Source organism: Pipistrellus hanaki, assembly GCF_964339955.1.
Source record: "Pipistrellus hanaki genome assembly, chromosome: 7".
Taxonomy (NCBI): domain Eukaryota; kingdom Metazoa; phylum Chordata; class Mammalia; order Chiroptera; family Vespertilionidae; genus Pipistrellus; species Pipistrellus hanaki.
The window spans coordinates 12,623,620-12,649,450 of NC_140509.1; the positions used below are offsets into that span (position 1 = coordinate 12,623,620).

Here is a 25,831-nt window from a genome sequence, read left to right on the forward strand (position 1 = left end):
TATTTTAAAATATATATATTTTTCCGAAACCGGTTTGGCTCAGTGGTAGAGCGTTGGTCTGTGGACTGAAAGGTCCCAGGTTCGATTCCGGTCAAGGGCATGTACATTGGTTGCGGGCACATCCCCAGTGGGGGATGTGCAGGAGGCAGCTGGTCGATGTTTCTCTCTCATCGATATTTCTGGCTCTCTATCCCTCTCCCTTCCTCTCTGTAAAAAATCAATAAAAATATATTTTAAAAAAATATTATATATATATATATATATATATATATATATATATATATATATATATAATTGATTTGTTTACATAGAGAAAGGAGAGGGATAGAAAACCAGAAACATCGATGAGAGGGAAACATTGATCAGCTGCCTCCTGCACTGGGGATGTGCCTGCAACCAAGATACATGCCCTTGACTGGAATGAAACCTGGGACCCCACAGTCTGCAGGCTGGTGCTCTAACCACCAAGCAAAACTGGTCAGGCCTAGGCTAATATTTTTAAGGGTAAATCTGGAGCAGGGGAAGCTCAGACTTAAATGAAGCAGGAATTTAAAGGACTTAAAGCTCAGCTAAATTTTATTTGGTTCTGGTTCTCATCTGCACTGTGTTCCTAAGCCTACAGTCCCAAAACACAAAAGAAGAACCCACTGGCAATTTAAATGGAGAGAGTAAGGTTATTTCCTTGGTATTTTGAAATGATGCTGCCTGCTTCTGTGTACCAGATGTTTCAATGTATGTAGGAGAGATAGTAAAACTGAATGGAAACTGGTTAACAGCTTTCCTGAAGTCTGAAGTTCAAGGATTATTCAAACACCCCTTTTGTGATGGTATGCCTTTCCTTGAGTCCCCTTTGTCTACTCATACTCGTCCTCTAAGGATATACCAATTTTTTTTTACCTTGATTCTTGTATAGACCATTAAAGTAGGCTGAAATCAAGATATGAGATGTTCTCCTTGCTTGGAACATTTGGACCCAGGGTGCAAGAGGCCTGAGAAGATCTAAAGTCCACAAGTTTATTATAAGTATATGGCACAAAATGATTGATGAAAGTTAGAAGATAATTTGAGATGAGGAATGACAAGTTTAAAACATCTCTTTCCTATGCCTCTCTTCATCTTGTTCCTTCTCTACTGACATCCTGTATAATAAAAGGCTAATATGCAAATCGAAGGACCAATCACTATATAATAAAAGCCTAATATGCTAAGTGCCTGGTCACTGACCACCAGAGGGCAGATGCTGGACACAGGAGCCAGGGTCATGCCTGGTGAGCACACCAGTGGTAGAGGGAGCCTCTCCCGCTTCTGGGGCAGTCAGATATCCCCTGAGGGCTCCCAGACTACGAGGGCGCAGGCAGGGCTGAGGGACACACCCCCCCTCCAAGTGCGCAGATTTTGTGCACTGGGCCTCTAGTACATACATATTTGCTCACCCAATTCATCATTTACTGGTAGCTAAAATGATAGGACCTCCTCCACAACCCACTCCTGCCCCAGCAGCCATACCCACCTTCTGGAAGTCAGACCCTAGAGGTGACTGCTCAAGGACACTCATCATTTCTGTGGTACCTGTGGCTTCTATCGCTGGTGTAGATGTTGTCTGTAGTCCTTCTTTCTGGAAATCTGAAGACTTCTGCAATTACTCCTGCAAAGAAAGGAGGATAGGTAGGTGAAGAGTCAGTAAATGTCATAATTTATCCTTATGTAGGTATGCTATAGGAGGTCTGGTCAGAACTTTAGCATGGGTGAAGTTGAAGAGAGATAAAAGAAAAATAATACCTTAATATGGTTGATTTTAACTCTTTGCTATCTTTCTCTACATCCTCTACCATTATTTAACTGACTCCATTTTTACCCTGCTCATTCAATTCCATTAAGCATGCTCATTTTCCTTATTTTCTACAAAACTCTTTTCTTGCCTGATACTCAACAAGTAGAAGGAAAAGCCAGTAAAGCTTTCAATCAATACATATGGATATGAGTTACCTTGTCTTTTTGCATGCAACGAAGACTTTGTGATACATAGTGTTCCTTTATTAAAGTAAGCTTTGTGAAAATAGAATCTTAATTTATGTAACATAAACCCAAGTACTTATACAGCATGAAAGGAAATACATAACCAGCTCAACAGACGTCAGAGCAAGAGAAAGGGAACAGAAGAGAGGAAGAAGAAAAAAAAAATGGTTTTCATTAAGAATGGAGATTCTTAAAGTGTGTTTTGCCCAGCCTTGATGGGAGTAATCTAGGGAGCCTTGAGGGGAAAGAAGAAAGACCTGTTTATAGTGATGGAAAACTGACAAGAGGAGTAAAGACAGGAATGCACTGAGACACACAACTTAAAAAAACAAATTTTTAATACATAAAAGTATATAGAAGGGGGAAAAACCTGGATTATAATTTCACAGCACCAAAAAAACACTGACATAAATATTATATATTTTATATGTGTGTATACATGTTTTGTGTATAGCATATTTGTATTTTATAATTATAAATGCATTTCATGGTCAGAATGTTTGAAACAAAAAAAGATACCAAAATAAAAAGTGAAAGCATCCCTCTTCTCTCTTCCCTCTTCCCAAGGCAACCTTCTTTGGTTAATGTTACTGTTTCCTTCCAGAATAAAATTGGCAGCTTGATGTAGTTTTGATGAGGTGACAAGATGATGTTGACCCATGAAGGGTTGAATTACTCCTTCAGCCAAATCAGAGAGATTTGGAGTTTAATCAACTTGAAGTTAGTTGAAGTTACATGCCTATAAAATCATCTGAAAATCAGAGTTCCCAAAGCCTTTTATTGTTAACTCTATGGTCAGTTTACCCCCATTTCCCAGCGAAAAATTTTCTTCTAGGAGTTTCAGGGCCAGTGTGTCCCCCTTCTGGCCTGGTACCACTATTCCAGAATGCTATTGAAATGAAGGAGTCACTGGTAGCCTTGACATGCACTCATTGTAATAGACAGTGCTTTGTATACAAGATGCAGGACCAAGAGGATAGCTGGCTTATGGAGTACTAAGCATCCAACAAATACAATCAATGTATAGCTTTTACCCACTTATAAATTGCTAAATATTAACAATCAGTTAATAAAAAAAATAGTTACTACCCTGTTTCCCCGAAAATAAGACAGTGTCTTATATTTTTTCTCCCAAAGTTGCGTTAGGTCTTATTTTTAGGGGATGTCTTATCTTTCCATGCGTAGGTCTTATTTTCGGAGGATGTCTTATTTTCGGGGAAGCACGGTATTACCACATTGCTACTATTTTTTTTAAATTATCACCCGAAGACTGTTTTTTGTTTGTTTTGTTTTGTTTTCATTGATGCCAGAGAGGAAGGGAAAGGAAGAGGGAGAGAACAGATATGGGAAAGAAACATCAATTGGTTGCCTCACGTATGCGCCCCAACTGGGCATCAGGCCCACAACCCAGGTACACAAGACAATGCTCTAATCACCAAGTAACACCGGCCAGGGCCCCACACTGACTTTTTTAAATGAACTTTTATTGAACACTCTTTTGTGCTAGGCAATTATGCACTGTAAATACAATGGTAAAAAACAAACAAACAAAAAAACAGTAAGCAATGACAGACTGCTTTGGAGAGTTTGTAATCTAGTTGTGGGAAGGGAGGCAATATGAATCAAAGAAACATAAATGTCAAATTACAACCACATTAAGTGCCACAGTGATAATGTACATGGTCTTTTGAATATGTTTAAGGGTTGAGAGCAAATCAGGATGGTGGTGATTTTTTTTTTTTTTTAATGTACTGGTTGATTTGAGAGAGAGGAAGGCAGTGAGAAACATCAATTCGTTGCTCTACCTATTTATGCACCCACTGGTTGAGTCTTGTATGTCCTCACTGGGGAGTGAAATCAGGACAATACTCTAACCAACTGAGCTACCCAGCAAGGGTGGCGATTTGCTTTTTAAGTACAAAAGACTTTCATTGAAAGTTCAACTGCTTGGCTTATCAATGAATATTGTTACTGTATACATATTTTTATTTAAAATTACATGATTATTGCAAAATTAAACTGCACACAGAAGAAATGTACTCACAGCCCAAATAATTTTCATTCATCCATTTTCTCCCCAAATTGTTAATAAATGAAAATCTTGCTCATTAGATTCTCATCCTGGTTTTGGTAGTTTTGTTGAAGTGAGAACAAAGTTTTAGAGATGTATTTTTAAAACCCCACCTCACTTCCTTTATATGTCATCTCCTCTCTGAATTCACCTCTACCCTTTAACGTCCCCATTGGATGCCTGGATACTGTAACTCCAACCCTAAATACACACATACCTCTACCCATTCTTCCTCAGTTCCTGAACCTGGTAGTCTGGTAAATGGGCATATGTTCTGTCATGCTCTGATACCAAAACATTAGCTAATCTTACTTTTTAGACTTTTTTAAAGAGATGGAGTAGCATGAGGTAAAGTGGGAATACTTAATAGAAAGGTTATTAAGAGTATTATGTGCCCTGAAGCTAGCTGTGAATAGGAGAAAGATGGCTTAATATAAAGCAAGAGGTCTCCATTTACAGAACCAAGGGAAATTTTTAGGGAGTTATTTATACAACTTAGGTGAAAATTAAGTGTTTGTCCATATTTAAACCTAACTGTTCATCAATGGTTCTCACAATAAAAATGCTTCTGATGTTTGCAGAAATTTAAAACAGTTATATTCCATAAGCCACATGTAAAGATTAGGGCCACTCCCTGCTTATGCCCTTGTCTCCCAAGGTAAAAATGTATTCAGTACCATGATGGTACTGAAACTCTAGGAGCTAGCGACTGGGTAGGAGTTCTGCCCTTTCTTTCACATGGCTTCTCTGGATGGGCTTCAAAGCTAGATCCCACTGACTAGAGGAAGCCTACCCAGACCACAGAATCCTAAAAGCTCTCCCTCTGCTTGTTTCAAGGCAGATATGAAGAATACTGTTGCTTCAGCTGTTATAAGGAGCATTATTCTAGAAAACCTTTGAGGATGGCAGATGCCTTTAGCATAAAGCTTCAAGTTATCAAGAAAGTACAAACGGAGTTGCTCAAAGTACTCCAGTCCCAGCTACTTGAATTAGTTCTGCTCTTCCTAAACTTTGCTTTTCTTCCCTTCCCTTCTCAAGTAGCCCTCTCCTGACCTGGAAAAAGATTCTGACTCCCTCTGAGATGAAGTGAGATTAAGAGTGTGTTCTGGATAGGATTAACCCCATGTCACTCTCTAAACTTGCCCACCTTTCCCCAAAGGGAGATGGAACTTACTAAGGGAACGGTCCTGAAAATCAGTAACAACTGGCATTTTAAACTTTTATTTTCTCTGAAGCTAGCTGTGCATAGCTAGCCTTCTGAATCAGTCTAGTTTCCAGGCTAGAAAAGAGCATTGAATGCAGGTGTCAGCCTAAAAAAGCAGCCCTAAACTACTACTCAGGAGGCCTGACCTATACACATTTGGTGCAGAGATGGAGATAATCTTCATCTTAAAGAAGGGCGGGCGGATCCCTGTGGCATCGTAGGTGAAGTAACATGTTCCAAATCACAGTAAGGCAACTGGCTGAGGAATATTAAAGAACCTAAAATCTGTGCCCTTTCCACAGCATGATGAAGAGAGGCCAAGACAACTTCTAAAAAAATATTAGTCAAGGCTCTAGAAAAAGCAAATAGTCTTCAAAACTCAAAGTAGGGATTCTACAGCTCTGCACACAAGGAAACAGGGACAAAAGAATTCTTAAGAAAACAGATTGGCAACTTTGCATTATTTTTGAGAGTTGGGGGAGGGAAGGATGGGAGAGAAAAGCCTCTGAAGCCTCTGTTGAGACAATTTATAGATTGCTGACAACAGATGTTAGAATACCCGAGGACCAAGCTCCCCAATTCCCAAGAGCACTCATGTTCTTGGGGAAGCTCAGTTCCCAGAGGAGCATAGGGAGAGTCAACACAAAGTCATATAAAAAGCTTAACAACAGACAGATGCCAAAACTAGACCACGATCCACTATTTACTACCCATCTAGGCAGCACTGGAGCACAGACTATAATAGTTTGCATAAAGAAAACAGTCCCTCCCCCCAAAACACACACACACACACACACACACACACACACACACACAATTGGGAGTATAGAAAATAGAGCAGTGGGGATTCACTGCTTTACTTTTCCTGTGACAGTCAAATGTGTGTGGTTTCAAAACAAAAATCCAGAAAGAAACATGAGATTAATACATTTATTCCAAGTAATTAACACATTAAAAATAAAGTTAAACTTGTCCAAGCCAACTCATAAATTCTTTAATCTTTTGAACAAAATGTACAACCCAAAACATCACACTATGGTGAAAATAACTTGGGAGAGGTAGAGAAAGGAATACATATGGATTGTGGAACAGAGAATAAATCAATCCCAGAACAAGTTTCAGATCTTCTGCCTCTTCAGAACAGAAATGACTGCTATGCAATTTAACACAAAGTATTACTGTATCACAAAACAATAAACAAAGGCTATTTTGAAAATAAAAGTGACTCCAAAAGCATATCTGCTTCTGGCACTGAGCTATGAATAAGCCTTACCAATCTGTCGTCTTCTGAAAGTGACCCTGCTAGTTTTTCTTCCATGTTTACTGAAGCCATTTCCAAACAGGTTTGTGAGTTAGTAGGACCATTTCAAGCAAAAGCAACAGAATGAGGAGAGTATGGGGGTTGACATGCCACAAGGAAGTAAACAGTAAACAAACTTAAGGCAGGCCCATCCAAATGGAAGCCTAACAGAGGAACAATCCTTCCTTCATCAGTTTTCCATTTCTGTAGGCTTTCTTGTGTTTCTCCCAAAGACCCACCAAGCTGCCCAGAAAACTGGGTGGGGATACAACACAGCAATTGGAGAAGTCAGTTCTTCCTCCTCCCCCACATTTCAGAAATGGCAGAGTCAAAGGCAAAAATACAATCAAAGCACACTATGTGGTAAGCCAGATAGACATTTGATTTTAATGACAAAGTAGAAGAAAATAAATTGGCAAAAAAATTTAACAGAAAATATTTTTTTACAGTTGTGTACAGAAATATTATGATTGATTTGTCTGATATCATAAGGAGAAAAAAAAAAAAAAAAGGAAAGGAGGTAAATATTTTTTCTTCCATGGACATTTAGATGCTGACTGCATCTCATGGTGTAGGTTCCAGATGAGATAGCCAAATAATCCTGGATCATTTGGGCACTGGATTTCTAAAAGTCAATTTGATTCATCCACAAGTAGCTCTGGATATGCACTAGTTGTGAACACTGGATTCTGTGTGGTCCTGGATGGCATCAACTGCAGCTTCTCGTGACAGTATTTCCTGAGTGACAATATTGCCTCCAACTACCTGCTCCCTTATGGAGGACCCGGAAGTCAAAGATTTTACCAAATTCAAAGGGTTTTCATTATCTTCATCTACTTGAGGAACTGCTACCCTTGTGATGGATGCATTCACTATTTCTGGCTGTAGTGGTCCCATCTCTAAGGAACTATACTCCGAAGGGTCACCTGGTATAGAGAGATGAGAACATAACTTCTCTTTTTGAATTCCAGATGTCCGAGGGACAAAGTCAACAAGGTCTGGAAGGCAAGGAGATGGCCCAAGGCCTGCGGGGTTTATTGTTTCTGATTCCAAACAGAGTGAATCTTGTTTCTCTAATTGAGAAGTTCCTTCTACTTCCTCAGGCATCATCCCTCCTGCTAGCAGGTCAAGGGCCTGATGTGTTCCCTCTAGACTCCCCAAGCCAAGGTCAACATTTTCTATGGGATGTCCAGTTTTCAAAATGTTAGGAGTGATCCTCCCATTTCTGGGATTAGATGAGGTTTGTTCACCCTCTGCTTCAAAGTTAAGCACCAGGGTTTTGGGAGAATCTAATGGAAACTCAGAAAAGGATGGGATTGGTTCAAAGTCAGTGAGAGGTGGGGCATTACATCCTATAGCTGACAAAGAATTTTCTTCATACAATTTCTGAGTCAGGGCAGTTGGGGATTTATGTGCTGGATCTACTTGAGTATTGCAGAAATCAATACCCATATCCCCCAGGTTCCCGAGGGCAGCAAGCTTTTCTACTTTCAAGTCTGTAACTTCTAAGTCTTCTAAGGCCTTGCTCTCTATTGTCACTGGTAACTCTGGGTGGATATCTCGTAGCTCCAGGGCGTCTGCTTCTGGTTTCTCCAGGCTTTCCCCCGTCTCTGGCTCCTTGTTCTCACCCCAACCAGCCAGTTCACAGATCAATTTACCCTGAAAATCTTTTGATCCTTCTCTCATGAATTTGAGACTTCTGTACCTTAAAGCTCTAGAAGTTGATTCTGGAGTTGAATTTTCTAGGCACTCACTACCAGTTGAAACTCCTTGCGCCTGTGTACAATCTGTTATATATGTATCTGATCCAGCTGGGGACCGAAGCAGCAATTCTGGAATAGAAATTTTCACAGTTGTGTCTTGTGGGTTCTGGAGTAAAGACCTAGTTTTCAGTGGAAATGAGTCTATTTTTGCCTTTGTGGAAGAAAAAGTCTGTGCACTCAATTCAATCATTACTTTACTTTGAGTTTCACTTCCTATAATCAATTTCTTGGAGTGTTCCATCTTTTTGTCAGTCATTTGCAATTTGTGCTGTTCTATTTTTCCCTCCCACATGTATCTGTTCCTATGATTCAAATTAGAACCTTCTGTATTATTGGGGCCAACACTGATGCCTATTCCCTTTTCTACCATCCTCTCAGAGAGCTTTGCTCCCCCCTTGTTTAGATCAGTGTTTACCTCTATCTTATTTTCTTCACAATCCTTAGACTGGTGAAGCTCTTGGCTTTCCTCATCCATGTTACCAGATTTCATAAGATGGGTTTCTACCAATTTCTGAGATTCCATGGTTTTGCAGTGTTTATCTGACAGCTGAGGGGCTGGCTCTACACCTGGTGGCCCTGGCTCTCCCAGGTCAACTTCCGTTTTTACTTCTGGAGATATATCCCTATTAGTGCCATCCTGTAAGGAGCTAGAAGTCCACAAAGCCAAAGTGTCTGTCTTTGGGGTAACAGTTTCATAAGGCTTGCTTTTACACAACCTTGTCAGAGGCTGTAGGAAGCCATAGCTGCTGCCTCTGCTTTTTGAGTCTACAACTGACCATTTCCCTAGGGACACCAGAGTTTTTGCAATGGATTTTTTAGGGTTTCCAAATGAAGGAGCAGAAACCAAACTTCTATCTTGAGGCAACTCCTCTTGGGATGCACTGCTGTTCAAAGTAGAAGTGGAAAAGGTGTCTGAACTTTCAGCGCTAGAAAAGTTGCTATTTTCCCCATTGGCCAATGGACCACCACTCAGCTTAGTCTCAGGGCCCCCCTTTCCACCACTACTGTAGAATATGTCATACAGGTCCTTAGCATTGGCTGTGGCTAAGCATGAATTTCGCTTTTCCAATTTTTTGGCTTGTTCACTGAACACACTTGAGAGGGGAGGTGGTGGACGCACTAACACAGAGAATAGGGTCTGGTCCCGGTCACTCTCACTCACCCCAGGAGCTCTCTCATCAGAAGGAATGGCAGTTGGCTGTCCTGAGGCTATGATGGCTGCCGGCAACACTGGATTCAAAATGTTAGGACCCAGGAAGCCAGGGCTGAGAGTGTGAGATACAGTTGGGTTTGATTTTACTGGAGCCAAAACAGACTTCGCTTGAGAAGGAGCAGCTGCATCTGGATGAGGTATCACTGGGGGGGGTGGGGGTGGAGGAGGTGGTGGAGGAGGTGGAAGCATTTGTTCAGGTATATGGGATGGCTCCTTCTTTTCAGCCAGCATCACTTTTTCCTCTGGAGACCCTTTTAGAATCACTTCTTCCCCTCCAAATGCTTTGGAGATGATATCAGGAGGCAAGAGGAGATCAGAAGATTCTTTAACCACTGGCAGAGGTTTAACAGTGGTTCCAGAGGACTTGATGGATAGAAAGGTATTAAGAGGAGCTGGCTTGCTGACTGTGGCTAACCCTGACTTACGGAGCACTGTGGATGGAATAGGCAGGTTAGGTCGGATCTTAGTCTGAGTTGAGGTTGTCACAACGGGCATCCAGGGGCTAGTATGTGCAACAACAGTTTTCCCAGAGAGCTTGATTTTGATGGGCTTTGCCTTTCCAGGTTCAGTTTTTCCATCCTCTTTGTCCTTACTGCTTTCCATGGTCTCTTCCTTGGGTATACTTTGGGCCCCTGAACTTTTTTCCTCCTCTTTTTCTGGCTTCTTCCAGCTGAATTTCCCAAAAGAGGAAGATGCTAGTGATTCTTTCTTTACTTCTTCTTTTAATTGTAGTTTAATGCTGCCCTTCCTCTTGTTTTCAGCCTTTTCAGGGGAGTTACTGTCTTCAGAGAGTTGGTCTTCTAATTCCTCAAAGACCTTATCATCTTCCTTTACATCTTTCAGGATCTTTGCCTTTTTTTCTTTTTTCTCTTCCTTTGGTTTCTCAGTAAGTTTGCGCTTTAGCTCACTCTGACGCCGGCGTTCTGTCTCTAGGACCACAGCCAAGCCAGCTTGGTGGTCCAGATTCCGCCGCTCCTCATACAATGGGTTTTCAACCACATATTTCTGGGAAGAGAGAAGATAAAGGCTCAACAACTTGTCAAAATACTATAAGAGAGACAATCTTGACCACAGTAATCCCTAAACATCATCTTCCTCAAGGATATCATCTATATCAGGTCAGCATCTCTCATTAGAATTGAAAATTTCCTAGTGATCATATGAAATTTGAAGTGTTAATTATTTTTTATGGCTCTCAACTTGTTTGACAAAGGCAAAAGGATTACTGCAGAAAGTGGGAAACTGCATAGGCAAATACAAAAACCAACCTTATATTTCTCATTGTGTTGGTGACCCTTCACATGTTGCTCTCCAGAAATTGAATCCCCCAAAAATTCCTCACAGAGCTGGCAGTAATATCCAGTGATGGGAATCAGAAACTCAGAACCTAAAGGAAATGGAAGAAAATCAAGAAACTAAGTTATTTCCACCCAGGATGACAACAACCAAAGGAAATCCCACTTTCCCTTTACAGTAAAATGTTAATATACAGAGGACCTTACTCACTTGTATAAGTAGCAGTATTTAGATGAATTTCAATTGCACAGTCTTTCCAACTTAAAGCTTTAATTCAGGATCTATGCCTTCTACCTCTTGAGAACATTAACTGGTATATTTAGGAATTTCCTGTGCCAGACTAATTTCTAAGGCCAATTCTCCTCAAAATCCAACCAGCACTAAGTATTTTAGGAGACTGAAAAACTATACTGCCAAATAGTTAGCCTAGTACCATCTGTACGAGGATCTGTCATATTGATATTACTCAGAAATCATCTACCTCCTTCAGATCTAAAGGATGTAGTAGCATTGACTACTTATAAAGGAATGAAATTGAGAAGTTTAAAGATAAAGAAACTTCCTATTTCTCATTTGACTCCCTTAACAATGACTATTCAAAAATATTACTAGCTGAAAAGGCAGTAAAATTATTGCACCTTATTGTTCTTTTTATCTGGATTTCAAATAAATAAGATTTTAGTGCATAAGCCAGTGACAAAGTAAATTATATTTTTAAGTGGTCTACATGTTTAATATCTGTTAGATTTTTGTCATATGGATAGGGAACATTGTCTGTATTTCTTCATGACTTAGTAGACTGCTTTACACACAGAAGGCATTCTTACAGTTTTATCAAAAGTATTTGTTTCACCCTATGCTGCTTCCTAACACTTTAGTTCAGGGACACCTCCTTGGCTGAATATAAGGAAATCACAAAAATGGTAGGGAGGAAACATACCTTTTGCAGGAACAGTTATCTTGTCAGTGCGCTTTACAGCATCTTGCTTGGCCTCACTCTGGGTCTTTGAAGCCCAAGGTCTGTTGTAGGGATCCAATGTCTATTTGCAAGAGGCAGAGGTGCTCATACAACAGCACTAAAAACTCAATGACCCGCTTTTCTTTTTCTTTCTCCCCACACACCAGGGGGGACCAGAAGCCCCCAGCTACCCACCCCCACCCGCTCTGCCAACTGTTTAAATGGAAATCACCTGTGGAAAAGGTAAACAAATGTTAGAGCAAGTACCAGCATTGGATAAAATGAAACAAAAAATCAGGTACTCAAGGAATCAAAAGAGGCTGAAGCCTCACTTACACTTGTCATGGTGTTTAGTTACAGGCAGGTCCCCTAGACTGAGCTCTGGGGATGGTGTCTCCTTTGCTGGTATCTCTTGGCTCTTCATATTGGGGCTCCTGCCCATATGAGAATGTTTCATTTGCCAGCTTTGTAATGCAGATGGGGGTATAGAAGTTTGAGGGGAAGATGGGTGAGAGCAGAAATAACAGAAGGCAGAGCACCTACCTGTGCATGCTTCTTATTGTGCATATGGGTGAAGAAGTCAAACATGGTCCCACAGATGGTGTTGCAGTCCTTGCACCAGTGATTGCCAGCATCGTAATACTCATATGCAGCAATGAGCTGATCAAATTGCTTAGTAGTTGGCTGGAGGCTCTCTGCAGGCTTGGGGCTCTTAGTATGAGAATTCTCATTGTTTACCTTTGATTCCTACAGGGGGGAAAACCCTGACTTAGAAGGAATTCAAGGTAGTCTAGATCTGCATTCTCTCAGAAAAAGCAGGTAGCCTATCACAATTATAGAAATAGGCCTGTAGGATCATATTTCCAGTGCCTAAAGCTGCATAAACTGCGGTAAACTCCACAAGAAGTCTGTAAGGCTCAAACATAACTAATTAGACTCCATAATGCTATCTCCTCATGGAAAATAAATCACAATGGCAATATATTTAGTTATATATCCCAAATATCTAGAAGAATACTAAAGATTATTGAAATGATAGCTGCCTCTTGGGAGGGGAAGTAGAGAAAAAGAATAGATAAGAATCTTTTTATTGTATACCTGTTGGTAGATGTTGAAAGTGTTATCCATGCAATTAAATATAACAGTTAAATTTTAAAATCATAATGACAACTATGGAGGGAAGAAAACCCAAATAGAAAAGGTAATTAACAGGTTACACAATGCAGAGAATAGATAGATGATAGTAAACTCACTTATCACAGATGCTTATGGGAACACTGGAGAGAGCGGGGCTGATGTTGTACACAAAGCAAATAGTAGTCTATATGGGATGACAACAGAATCTGGGTAAAATATCTTTTTAAAAAATATATATTTTTATTGATTTCAGAGAGGAAGGGAAAGGGAAAGAGAGGTAGAAACATTAATGAGAGAGAATCATTGATTGGTTGTCTCCTACACGCCCCCAACTGGGGATTGAGCCCACAAACCAGGCATGTGACCCTGACTGGAATTGAACATAGGACCCTTCAGTCTGCAGGCCAACACTCTATTCACTGAGCCAAACCTGCTAGGGTTGGGTAAAATAGTTCTAACTGCCTAAAATATCACCATTGATATTATATACCAGCAATTTATACCTCTCTGATAACACGAATTCTCTTTTAAAATAGCATATATCATTCTCAAACATTAAGTTATCAATAATAAATATTTTAGTATGAATTCATTTGTCAGTAAGCTGAGAACAAACACTTAGGAAATAAGAATTTTGGTTAATGTTGGGGAGTGAGGAAAAGAAAAAAGATAATTTTGGAGTCTGCCAGCGTGGCTCAGTGGTTGAGTGTTGACCTATGAACCAGGAGGTCATGGTTCAATTCCCAGTGAGAACATATACCTGGGTTGCTAGCTCAATCCCAGTGTGGGGCATGCAGTAGGCAGGCAATCAGTGATTCTCTCTCATCATTGATGTTTGTATCTTTCTCTCCCTCTCCCTTCTCTAAAATCTATAAAAATATATTTTAAAAAAAGAGATAATTTTGGAACACAGAGTGGGTTAAGTATACATGCAGTTCTATAGTAGACAAAATCAGGGAACAGGTTACCTGTAATATTGATCAGTGGGAAAAGGACAGGATTGAGAAAGGAAAACAATTAGCACACCAAAGATAATCTTTCTCTACTAGAGAATTATTTGAGAGTCATTAGAGAAACCATGTCCAGCAGGTAAGGGGTGGGCCTATGCATACATTGTTGGTGAGTATGAACTGGCACCATCTTTCTGGAAGATAATCTAGAAATACATATTACCTACTTCAAAATTCTTTATACTCTTTGATCCGGCAGTTTTACTCCCTGACATTTATTTTATTTTATTTTTTAAATATATTTTTATTGATTTCAGAGAGGAAGGAAGAGGGGGAGAGAGACAGAAACATCCATGATGAGAGAGAATCATGGATCAGCTGCCTCCTGCAAGTCCCCCACTGGGGATAGAGTGCACAACCCAGGCATGTGTCCTTGACCGGAATGTAACCTGAAACCTTTCAGTTAGCAAGCCGACGCTCTATCCACTGAGCCAAACCAACTAGGGCCTCCTTGACATTTAGCCTAAAGAAATTATTATGTAAAAAAACAGGTGACTTGGCAGAAACCAAGATGGTGGCATAGGTAGTCACCTATACTTGCTGCCTCTCACAACCACATCAAAACCATAACTAAACGGCAGAAAAACTACCACCCAGAACCGCGGGAAAGCTGGCTGAGTGGAAATCCACAACTAGAGAGGTGAAGAAAGCTTGAGACCAACTGGTAAGGCACTGAAAGTGCTGCACCTTGATGTGCTGCTTTTTAAACAGAGAGGGAGATACAAGCTCCTGCATGCTCTGAATTCCAGTTCGGGGGAGATTTTGGGGGACTCAAACATATACGGAGAGAAAGTGGACTGTCTGGCATCGAGACAGGAATGAGAGGGCAGCTTATTCTTAAAGGTGCTCACAGAGATCATTGTTCCTGCATGGCTAGGGGGGTGGGGGCATGTGGGACTAGGAGAACTAGGGACTTCTCCAGTTTAGGGCAGCCATTGCTGTTTGATCCCCCTGGTGATTCCCAGAGACCCTGTCCCACCCAATTTACAACTACACCCAAGCTGTGAGCAGCAGCTTTTGCATATGAATGACCTGTTCCTTTGTCTAAAACAAACTGCAGCTGGGTCAGAGAGCCCCAGAGATTCCAAAAGAAGGCACACTAACTGGCAGCAGCAGCCTGCCTTGCTTCACAGCTGGGCCTTGTCTGGGAATTTCCAAATCCCATACAAAGAGGAGGAATATGCAGCTGTCTCTGTAGCCCCTGCTGGGCGGCCCCAAACAGTGTCTGACTTTGCACCTCCTTGGAGATCCAAGAGCCAGTATACGCAGTGGTTGGAGTGAGACCATATTGGATTACAACTCTTTACATCCATAAGAGACACACTCAAGGGGCAGACCCAGTAAGCATCAAAGCCCCACTGAAGCATAAGGGTGGCTCCTGCGCAACAGATCTTCCAGTGTAGATACAGCTTGTCATCAAAGCCAATTGGACTGGAGGTCAATTCCTCCCAGTGATATCAACAGCAATCAAGGGTTAACTATAAGACTGTGCAAACAGCCCACAAAGGGGTGCACCAAGAGCATACACCTCAGGTGACTGTGGAGGCTAAGACAATGGGCCCTATAGGACACCAACCACACAAGGCCACTCTAACAACTTAAGGAGCCTTAGCAGCTACCCAGTACATAGAAATTGGGAAGCAGCCAAAATGCGGAGACAAAGCAAAAAGTCACAAATGAAAGAAATGGATGAAAACAAACTACTGGATATAGAGTTCATAACCACGGTTATAAGGTTACTCAAGAATCTTCTAGAAACCTCCAAGAAATTTAGTGAGACCTTCAAGGATATGAAAAAGAACCAATCAGAAATTAAGCATACACAAACTGAAATAAAAAATAATATTCAGCGATCTAACAGCTGACTAGAGGATTCTAAGAATCAAGTCAAAGATTTGAAATAAAAAGAAGCAAAAACACTCAACCAGAAAAGAAAAAAGAAAAAAGAATCCAAAAGTTTGAAGATAGTGTAAGGCAGCGTTTTTCAACCGCTGTTCCGCGGCACACTAGATGTTGTCTGGTGTGCCGTAGGTGCAGACAAGACAAGAATTTTATAATTTTTCACTATTTTGTTTACTTAATATTTCATAATAAAGTAATTATAAAATACTTTCTTTGTGTTTATTTGATTCCTATTCAAGAGAATTACTTTATATATAGTCAATGTAGGCACAGAGTTAAATTTTTTAACATTTTCTAATGGTGGTGTGCCTCGTGATTTTTTTCATGAAACAAGTGTGCCTTTGCCCAAAAAAGGTTGAAAAACACTGGTGTAAGGAACCTCTGGGACAACTTTAAGCATACCAACATCCAAATTATGGGGGTGCCAGAAAAAGAGAGAGAGCAAGATATTGAAAACCAATTTGAAGAAATAATGACAGAAAACCACTTTCCCTACCTGGTGAAAGAAATAGATTTATAAGTCCAGGAAGCGTAGAGAACCCCAAATAAGAGGAATCTAAAGAAGACAACAACAACACACATCATAATTAAAATGCCAAGGGCAAAAGACAAAGAGAGAATATTAAAAGCAGCAAGAAAAAACAGTTAGTTACCTATAAGGGAGTACCCATATGACTGTCAGCAGATTTCTCAACAGAAACTATGCAGGTCAGATGGGAGTGGCAAGAAATATATAAAGTGATGAATAGTAAGAACCTACAACCAAGATTACTCTACACAGCAAATCTATCATTCAGAATTCAAGGTCAGATAAAGAGCTTCACAGACAAGAAAAAGCTAAAGGAGTTCATTACCACCACCAAACCAGTATTATATGAAATGCTGAAGGGTATTCTCTAAGAAGAGGAAGAAAAAGGTAAAGATAAAAATTATGGCCAAAACTGGTTTGGCTCAGTGGATAGAGCGTCGGCCTGCGAACTGAAAGGTCCCAGGTTCGATTCCGGTCAGGGGCATGTACCTTGGTTGCTGGCACATCCCCAGTAGGAGACGATAAGTGCTTTCCTCCAGTCCAATCATCTATCTATAAGTACCTCCAGTCCAATCATCTATCTATTCTCTGCATTTGCGTAACCTGTCAATTACCTTTTCTATTTGGGTTTTCTTCCCTCCATAGTTATCATTATGATTCTAAAATAGTCCCCTCAGCCCCCTCCCCCACCCAGGGCCAGCCCAAGGTGCAGGCAAACCTCAATGGCAGCTGCCCAGCTGCCCAGGGCCGCCTGAGGCACAGGTAACCAGGGCCGGCTGAGGCTTGCGCTGCCAGCAGTGGCAGCAGCAGAGGTGTGATGGGGGCATTGCCTTCCTCTGATTGCCGGGTCGCCTCCTGCCCCTGAGGGTTCCTGGACTGTGAAAAGGGGCAGGCCGGGCTGAGGGACACCCCCTCCAGTGCATGCATTTTCATGCACCAGGCCTCTAATATATTACAGATAGAAGTATTAAAGAAGGGCTGACTAAATCTGGGTAGAACTCAGGAATCCTTCATGGAGAAAGTAGTATTCAAATTGGATCTTAGTAGATGAGTGGGGTTGGGAGAAAGATTACACTAGGCTAAGAGGATTATTAATGCAAAATCAAAGGGGCAAATAGCATATTGAACATCTAGAAAAGAACAGGCATTTTGAGGTGGTAGGAGTATAAGACGTAATGTAATTTTTATTGAGCATTACTCATTTACTATGTGCCATGTACTGAGCTACATATTGGGGACTATATTGAAAAATAAGACAAATACAGTCCCTGTCCCTTGAACCTTAAAATCTAATTGGGAAACACATGCAATTATATAATTATAACTGTCGTAACTGCTAAGACAGCCCAGCCAGTATGGCTCAGTGGTTGAGTGACAACCTATGAACCAGGAGGTCATGGTTCGATTCCTGGTCAGGGCACATGCCCAGGTTGCAGCTTGATCCCCAGTGGGGGAAATGGAGGAGGCAGCCGATCAATGATTCTCTCTCATTATTGATGTTTTTATCTATCTCCTTCTCTCTGAAATCAATAAAAATATTTTTTTTTAATACTAAGACAAAAAGTTAAAAGTAGTGTGAGTATATATCAGGCAATTTTAACAGTTTGGGAAATCAAGGAAGGGATTTTATTTAAGCTGCAACCTGAAGAATGAATATAAGTTAGAAGGGATAAGGAAAGAGTGGAGTTTGCATGATAATCATAGGGAAGAAAAGATGTAAAGACATTAGAGGGAGTGACAGATTTGTGGAATGAAAAGGCCAGTAATAATATTATAGTGAGCCAGGGGGAAAAGGTACATAAATGAGGCTGAAGAGGTAGGCAGGGTGTATCATGATCACTGGCTGTATCTAGAGAAAGAAACCGGAATGTAGTAGTACAAGTAAGAATTGAAGGTGGCCCTAGCTGGTTTGGTTCAGTGAATAGAAATAGAAGGGTCCCAGGTTTGATTCTGGTCAAAGGCACATGCCCGGGTTGCAAGTTCGATCCCCAGTAGGGGGCATGCAGGAGGCAGCCAACTTATGATTCTCTTTCATCATTGATGTTTCTATCTTTCTCACCCTCTTCCTTCCTCTAAAATCAATAAAAACATATTTTAAAAAGGAAAAAGAATTGAAGATGGCTTGAACTTGGAAGGCAATGGAGATAGTGAGATGGATGGAATTAAGACTTATTTTGGAGGGAGAGCAGGTAGAATCTACACTAATAAAAGAGAAAGATGCAAATTGACCGTGCCTTCGTGACACCCACCAGCCAATGAGTTGGTATGCAAATTAACCCAACAAAGATGATGGGTTAATTTGCAGATGAGGCTTTGACACAGGCATTCTGCACTACCCCAGCCACTCTGGGCCTCTGGGCAACATGGGAAGGCAGAAAGGCGGCTCTGGGTCGGAGCAAAAAAAAGGCAATGTGGCAGCTAGGGGAAGGAAGGCCCATTCTTGTACGAATCTTCATGCATTGCGCCTCTAAACTGGTATAAAGCAGTAAGGGAGAGGAAAGCACTAAGAATGCTGTTCAGGTTGTCATGAAAACTGTTGGGCAGTAGTGCCACTCACTGAGTTGGGTAACACCAGAGGGAGTTAAACAATCATTAGTTTAGTTTAGGATATGTTGATTTTGAAGTGTCTTGAGAAATTGAAGTAGAAATGAATGATGAGTAGTCTCTTGGACTTAGATTTGGACCTCAAAGAATAATTATAAAATTAGAATGTGTCAGCATGGAACTGGATAAAATGACTTAAGGAGAAAGCAGAATTTTGGAAAACTCAGCTAGACCTGAGCCCTGAATAACTAAACTAGTTAAAGATCAGGCACAAGAGAATAGAGAGTAAAGGAAACAAAGCAGCAGCAGCCAGCATACTAGGAAGGAAAGAACTGTGATAGCAGCCAAGGAAAAAGAGCATTTTTGAGAGTCAGTGGTTCCTGTATCAAATATAGCAAACCCTCCATTTTGCAGACCTCAATATAACAGACTTCAGATTTAACGGACAAAATTTCTGGTGTGGCCGAAACTGGTTTGGCTCAGTGGTAGAGCGTCAGTCTGCGGACTGAAGGGTCCCAGGTTTGATTCCGGTCAAGGGCATGTACGTTGGTTGGGGGCACATCCCCGGTGGGGGGTGTGCAAGAGGCAGCTGGTCGGTGTTTCTCTCTCATCAACGTTTCTAGCTCTCAATATCTTTCCCTTCCTCTCTGTAAAAAATCAATAAAAATATATTTTAAAAAAAATTTCTGGTGTGTATGTCATATGTGAAAATTAACACCTTGTTAGTTTTAAAAGGACTTTACCCAAGATTTGCTTATAATTAAATTAACAGGTTATTTTGTTCTTGTTGTTAATTCACTGTTTCTGTTTATTTGTTTGTTTTTGTTAATCCTCACCAGAGGATATTTTTTCATTGCTTTTCAGAGAGTGGAAGGGAGGGAGAAAGGGAGGAACAAAGAGCAAAAGAGAGAAACATGAATGTGAGAGATACTTCGCCTGGTTGCCTCCCACACACACCCCAACTAGGGGATGGGGAGCAAACCCACAACCCAGGCACATGCCCTTGACTTGAATTGAACCCAAGACCCTTTGGTGCATGGGCCAACACTCTAACCACTGAGCTCATCAGCCAGGGCTAATTCACTGTTATTTTTAAAAAATATTTTTATTGGTTTTTCATAGAAAGGAAGGGAAAGGGATAGAGAGTTAGAAACATCAATCAGCTGTCTCCTGCACACCTCCTAAGGGATGTTCCTGCAACCACGGTAAATGTTGTTGACAGAAATCGAACCTGGGACCCTTCAGTCTGCAGGTCGATGCTCTATCCACTGAGCCAAACTGTTAAGGGCATTCACTGTTATTTTTAACAAATTATAGCGAATAAGTCTTATGTTGGAAAAAACACTGTAGTAGTTTTGCTGACATAAATATTACATAGCTACAACTAATGTCTATATATTTAAATCCAAGAGTCATGAATCATAAATAGTGGTCAGTGAATGAGTATCACTTGATCATAGGGTGTACACTGAGTGAGAGGTAACTGGTTCTGTTGTCTCATAATATGACTTTCTGCAACAGTTTTAACATGTTCAGGCCAATGATATTCTGATACACATTAAGCCATGCCCCAGCCATGTGCATTTGTTTACTCGTGGTAACTGGTGAATGAATGCATTTATTAGACCTATTCAGTATAAATTTAAAATTATAGTAATACATATAAAAAGCTTTTCTGTGAAATTAAACGTTTCATACACACTTAATTTTAATTATACAACTACATCTACATATGTAAAACCTGATTAATTTGTCAATATTTTAACCTGCACTCGGAAAAACTACTTTATTATATAACAGACTTTCAGTTTTGTTTTTTGTTTTTTTGTTTTTTTGTTTTTCTTCAGACTTTCAGTTTTAATAGATATCCCCTTGCCCAAATTTAGCCCATTACATGGAGGTTTTACTATACTGATTTGAGAATGTACAACCTTGTTGCTAAATATGAACCCAAAAAATGGAATCTTACCTAATAAAAGAGTAATATGAAAATTACCGTTACTCTGCTCCACAAGCCACGCCCACAAGCCACACCCACAAGGCCATCAGAGCACGTATGCAAATTAACCCCAACCAAGATGGCTGTAGCCACAGAGGCTTGGGTTTCTCTGGCAATGGAAGAAGCCAAGCTTTCCACCTGCCCTAGCAGGCCTAAGCCTCCACTCCAGGCTATAAAATTTCAATTATAGAAAGTAAACAAATCCAAACAGAAACGGCTGCCGCCATGGATAGAGCAGGAGACTTGGCTCCACTCTAGGCTACAAAGTTTTAATTGTAGAAAGTAAATATATCCTAGATACCAGGGCCCCCGTTTGGGTCGCTGGGGGGCATGGCCAGCTTGCAAACCACTATAGGCCCCTCACTCGGGCCACCCCACACCTTAAGGGAACCCCCACCCTGATCCAGGAAACACTTCAGGTCAAACCAGCTGGCCCCAACCCATGCACTATCCTATCTAATAAAAGAGTAATATGCAGATTGACCATCACTCCAACACACAATATGGCTGCCCCCATGTGCTCAAAGATCCTGCCCCTGTGTGGACATAAGATGGCCAGCAGGGGAGGGCAGTTGAGAGGGGACCATGCCTGCAAGGGAGAGCAGTTGAAGGCAATCACTCCTGCAGGGAAGGGCAGTTAGGGGTGACCAGGACAGCAGAGAAGGGAAGTTAGGGGTGACCAGGCTGGCAGGAGAGCAATTAGACATCAATCAGGCTGGCATGGGAGTGGTTAGGGGATGATCAGTCTGGCAGGCAGAAGCGGCTAGGGGCAATCAGGAAGGCAAGCAGGTGAGCAGTTGGGAGCCAGCAGTCCTGGATTATGAGAGGGATGTCCGACAGCCCGTTTAGGCCCGATCCCACACACCTGACAGTCAGACATCCCTCAAGGAGTCCCAGATTGGAGAGGGTGCAGGGTGGGCTGAGGGACAACCTTCTGCTCCCGTGCACGAATTTCGTACATCGGGCCTCTAGTATATAGTACAATATATTATGATACGATCAGAAGCCAAAACTGGAGTGAATGCTAAAACAGGAACATGGAAGGCCCTGAATACTAAGGGTTTGGGATTATACCTTGTCAGCAAAGGGGAACTGCTAAAATTCTGGAGAGTATCTGATCTATGCTTTACAAAACTCTAACAAGAGTAAGAACAGGTTGGAAAGGGAAGCTAAGAAAACGGTTAATTAGAAAGCTTCTTTAGGAGTCCATGAAAATAAATTTTAAAAATAGAAATGAAAAAGTAGACTTTTTACCTTGCTTTTCGAAAAGGAGTTTGAGTACGATAATACTTTTTCTGGACTCTTAGATTTTTCTGTTTTCCCAGGCTTCTCAGAAGACTCTTTATAATCATTTGAAGACTTCTGGGATTTGTCCAAAATGTTAATTCCCAGGATCTGAGCCACTTTGTCCAGTTCAGATTGCTTCTTTTCGGCCTCTTCTGCCTCTTGTCGAAGTTTTTCAATATCCTTCATAATGTTATCCTGAAGCCGACTCACTTCCACCAGGAGAGGGTCTTTGTGGCCATCCTTCTCCCTTCGTTTCTTGCGCAGCATTTCCCCTGAGTAGTCAAATGTCAATAGAAAGAAACACAAAGAAAGTAAGTTAAGACATTTTTCAGTCATAAGTAGTAAACTCTCAAGACTTTATGGTCATGACATTTTCTCCCATAAAACTTTTAAAAAGCAAGTGGAACTCTCCTTCTACATGAGCTGGTTTAGGTGAAGCTGCTATGGAGGTAAAGCTGCTATGGAGGTATTACATTATCTTTCATGCAGGGTTTATTAGCTAAGGAATCCTCAGACTGCCTTCAGGGCTCCATGAATCCCCAAAATGGTATATATAAATTTGTGTGCATATGTCTCTAAAAAGGTTAATAAATGATGTTACTATGAATCCAGAGGCTGTCCTCTCCAAAGGAAAGAATTATTCAGAGAGCAAAAATTAGTCACACATTTGACTTTATCTGATTTAAGGATCTTTCACCAATGCCTACCTTGAGTTTTAAGCTTTGCTTCAGGCTCACTTAATGTTATCTCCTATCGAAATGGCAGGTCCTCATGAATTAATCCTCACAGGATTAATAACTAAGATTCTTATCCTTAAATAGTTCAAACCAAAACAGAAGAAATATCTTCTCATACTCTAATTTTCCATGCTATCACTAAGCTATAATATTTAGAAACCTTTTTATATTCTTTCTTTGGGGTATATATTAATTCTCAAAAGCATAGATGAAGAGAAGAAATCAAAAGAGATATCATGGGCCTTGGCTGGTGTGGCTCTCAGTAGTTAAGAGTGTTGTCCCATGCACCGAAGGGTCAGGGTTCATGTACTTGGTTGCAGGCTTGATTCCCAGCCCCCATCGGGGCATGTGCAGGAGGCAACCAATCAATGTGTCTCTCTCACATTGATGTTTCTCTCTTTTCCTACCCCCCTCCCACTCCTTTCCACTCTTATAAATCAATGGGAAAAATATCCCCAGGTGAGGAGAAGGAAGGAAGGAAGGAAGGAAGGAAGGAAGGAAGGAAGGAAGGAAAAGAGGTATCATGTAACATCTTTTTGGGCCAAAAAGTAAGAAAGTACTCAAAAAAATGATGAGGACATATTAAAAGAACACAGGAGTCAACCTAAAGGGGTCCCACTGGCCAAAACTGGGGCAATTTGAGTATAAAATAAATATTGATAGCATTTTATTATAATTTATTGAATGGAGAATCCATAAGTTCACACTGATATGAATGGATAAATAAATGGAGAAGGAGAGGTGGGTGGAAAGCTCCTCCTAGCAACAGAAAGTCAACTAATAAAGACAGAATGATGAAATTAGAAAATCGCTAACAACTATCATAATATCAACTCATTCAGACAAGAGTATCAATAAATGCTAAAAGGCAGAAGTTTGAGGAGCAACTGAATACTTACATAGTCTCAAAGTATTTTCCCTATAAGATACTTACTAATTAAAAAGGGTTAAATAGTAACTTTACAGTGGAGAAACCTGGCAGACACCACCTTAACCAAATAATCAAAGATGATATCTATAGTAATGGGATAAACAAACACTAGATATGAACTCAGCATCACTTCTGTGATGTTCCTGCCAAAAAATTCATAACCTGAGCCGAAACCAGTTTGGCTCAGTAGACAGAGCGTCGGCCTGCGGACTGAAGGGTCCCAGGTTCAATTCTGGTCAAGGGCATGTACCTAAGTTGCGGACACATCCCCAGTGGGGGGGGTGTGCAGGAGGCAGCTGATCGATGTTTCTTTCTCATCAATATTTCTAACTTTTTATCTCTCTCCCTTCCTCTCTGTAAAAAATTAATAAAATATATTTTTAAAAATTCGTAACCTGAATTAAACATCAGACAAACCAAAATTAAAGGACTACAAAATATGACCTCTTCTCTTCTAAAATGTCTATGTCATAAAATAAAAAGATTCAGAAATTGTTAAAGATTAAAGGAGATTAAAAGAACATGACTGTGGAATGCAATGCATAATCTTGCATATCATTTTGCTTTAGGACATTATTGGACAACTGGTAAAATATGAATAATATCAGCAGACTATTATTTCTGCTAATTTCCTAATTTTTAGTAAATGTATTATGGTTATGCAAGTCAATTATTTATTGTTAGGAGATACTAAAAATTACAAACACACATAGATTGATAGAAGGGAAATAAGGATAGAGCAAATACAATAAAATGCTAATAATGATGGAGAATATCTGTTAATTATTTACATTACAATTATATCTTTTTCATAAATCTATCTCAAAAAAAATTTTTTTTAAGTGAGACTTCAGGTCACTAAACCTGTTTGAGAGTCCCCAGAGACCTTCATTTGGGTCTCTTACTCAAATTACTACAAAAAGGCAGTCATACAAAGGAGTGTCTGATACCTTGTTGTTTATGAAGTCGCTCCAACTCAGTCCTGAGATAGTACATTTTCTTCTGGCGAGCTTCCCGGTCACTCTTTAGTTTTTCTCTCTCTTCAATAACCTGCAAAGTACAAAATGGTAAGAGTGCTTCAGCCTCCAATGCCTTCCCTTTCCTACTGCACTCGTCCATAGCTTTCATGCTAGGTAGTATCTGAATGTAATAATCAAAATGCCTATACAGAGAGGCTCTGACTTTATAGTAAAGGACATCTTTTATTCTGATCCAAATTCCAGAACTGAATTAGCCTTTCCAGAGCTACATTGCCCAAAAAGTATTATTTCTATACAAGAAGCATTACACTATTAATTTTCACCTACCACTACTGACAGCAACTGCTAGATAGTAGCTCTAAACCCAAAAAGAACCACCAAGGAAACTAATCTGTATTGTGGGCGAGGCACATATACCATTTTATTTAATCTTCATGACATTATCTTTTTTGCAATAAGAAAATTGAAGTTGTGAAAGATTAAGTAACATATCAGGGTCATATAGTAAGAGCATTTAAAATATAGGTATAAATGACCTAAAGTTCATGATCTTTCAACTATTTTACTACCATCTAGTGGAAAAAAACAAAACAAATATGGCTTGTCCATCATGGGCAAGTGTGAAAAACCTGTTATTATAAACCTTGACTTAAGTGCTAGATTCTTAAAGGGAAAGCGCTCAATCTGGCCCTAGGCTCAATGTATAGAGCATGGACCTGTGGACTGAAGGGTCCCAGGTTCAATTCTGGTCAAGGACATATACCTCGGTTGCAGACCCTCTATTCAGGGCATGTGCAGGAGGCAACCAATTGATGTCTCCCCCTCCCTTTCACTCTCTCTAAAAATCAATAGAAAAATATCCTCAGGTGAAAATTAACTAAAAAAAAATCACTCAGTCTCCAAGCAGTGTCTCTGTAGTCTTAAGTTTTATCTTTTTTGAACCTATCCTCCTTG

The 25,831-nt window shown here is 40.5% G+C and overlaps 1 protein-coding gene across 11 annotated transcripts in view; it reads right to left on the minus strand.

Moving 5' to 3' along the window:
* Positions 1-25,831, minus strand: part of ZNF318 (zinc finger protein 318) — a 67,775-nt gene that overhangs the window by 27,845 nt on the left and 14,099 nt on the right. For 4 of the 11 annotated variants that reach the window (XM_084890497.1, XM_084890489.1, XM_084890495.1 and 1 more), the window contains exons 5-8: positions 24,848-24,947; positions 22,197-22,501; positions 12,365-12,568; positions 1,511-1,645 (exon numbers count right to left, since the gene is read on the minus strand). In XM_084890497.1, the coding sequence (XP_084746623.1) occupies positions 1,640-1,645; positions 12,365-12,568; positions 22,197-22,501; positions 24,848-24,947 (615 nt within the window). In that variant the 3' untranslated portion in view covers positions 1,511-1,639. Of the gene's footprint in view, positions 1-1,510; positions 1,646-6,950; positions 10,573-10,835; positions 10,955-11,803; positions 12,569-22,196; positions 22,502-24,847; positions 24,948-25,831 lie in introns of those variants that run through there. The other 7 variants (XM_084890487.1, XM_084890493.1, XM_084890492.1 and 4 more) reach the window with 7 other exon arrangements.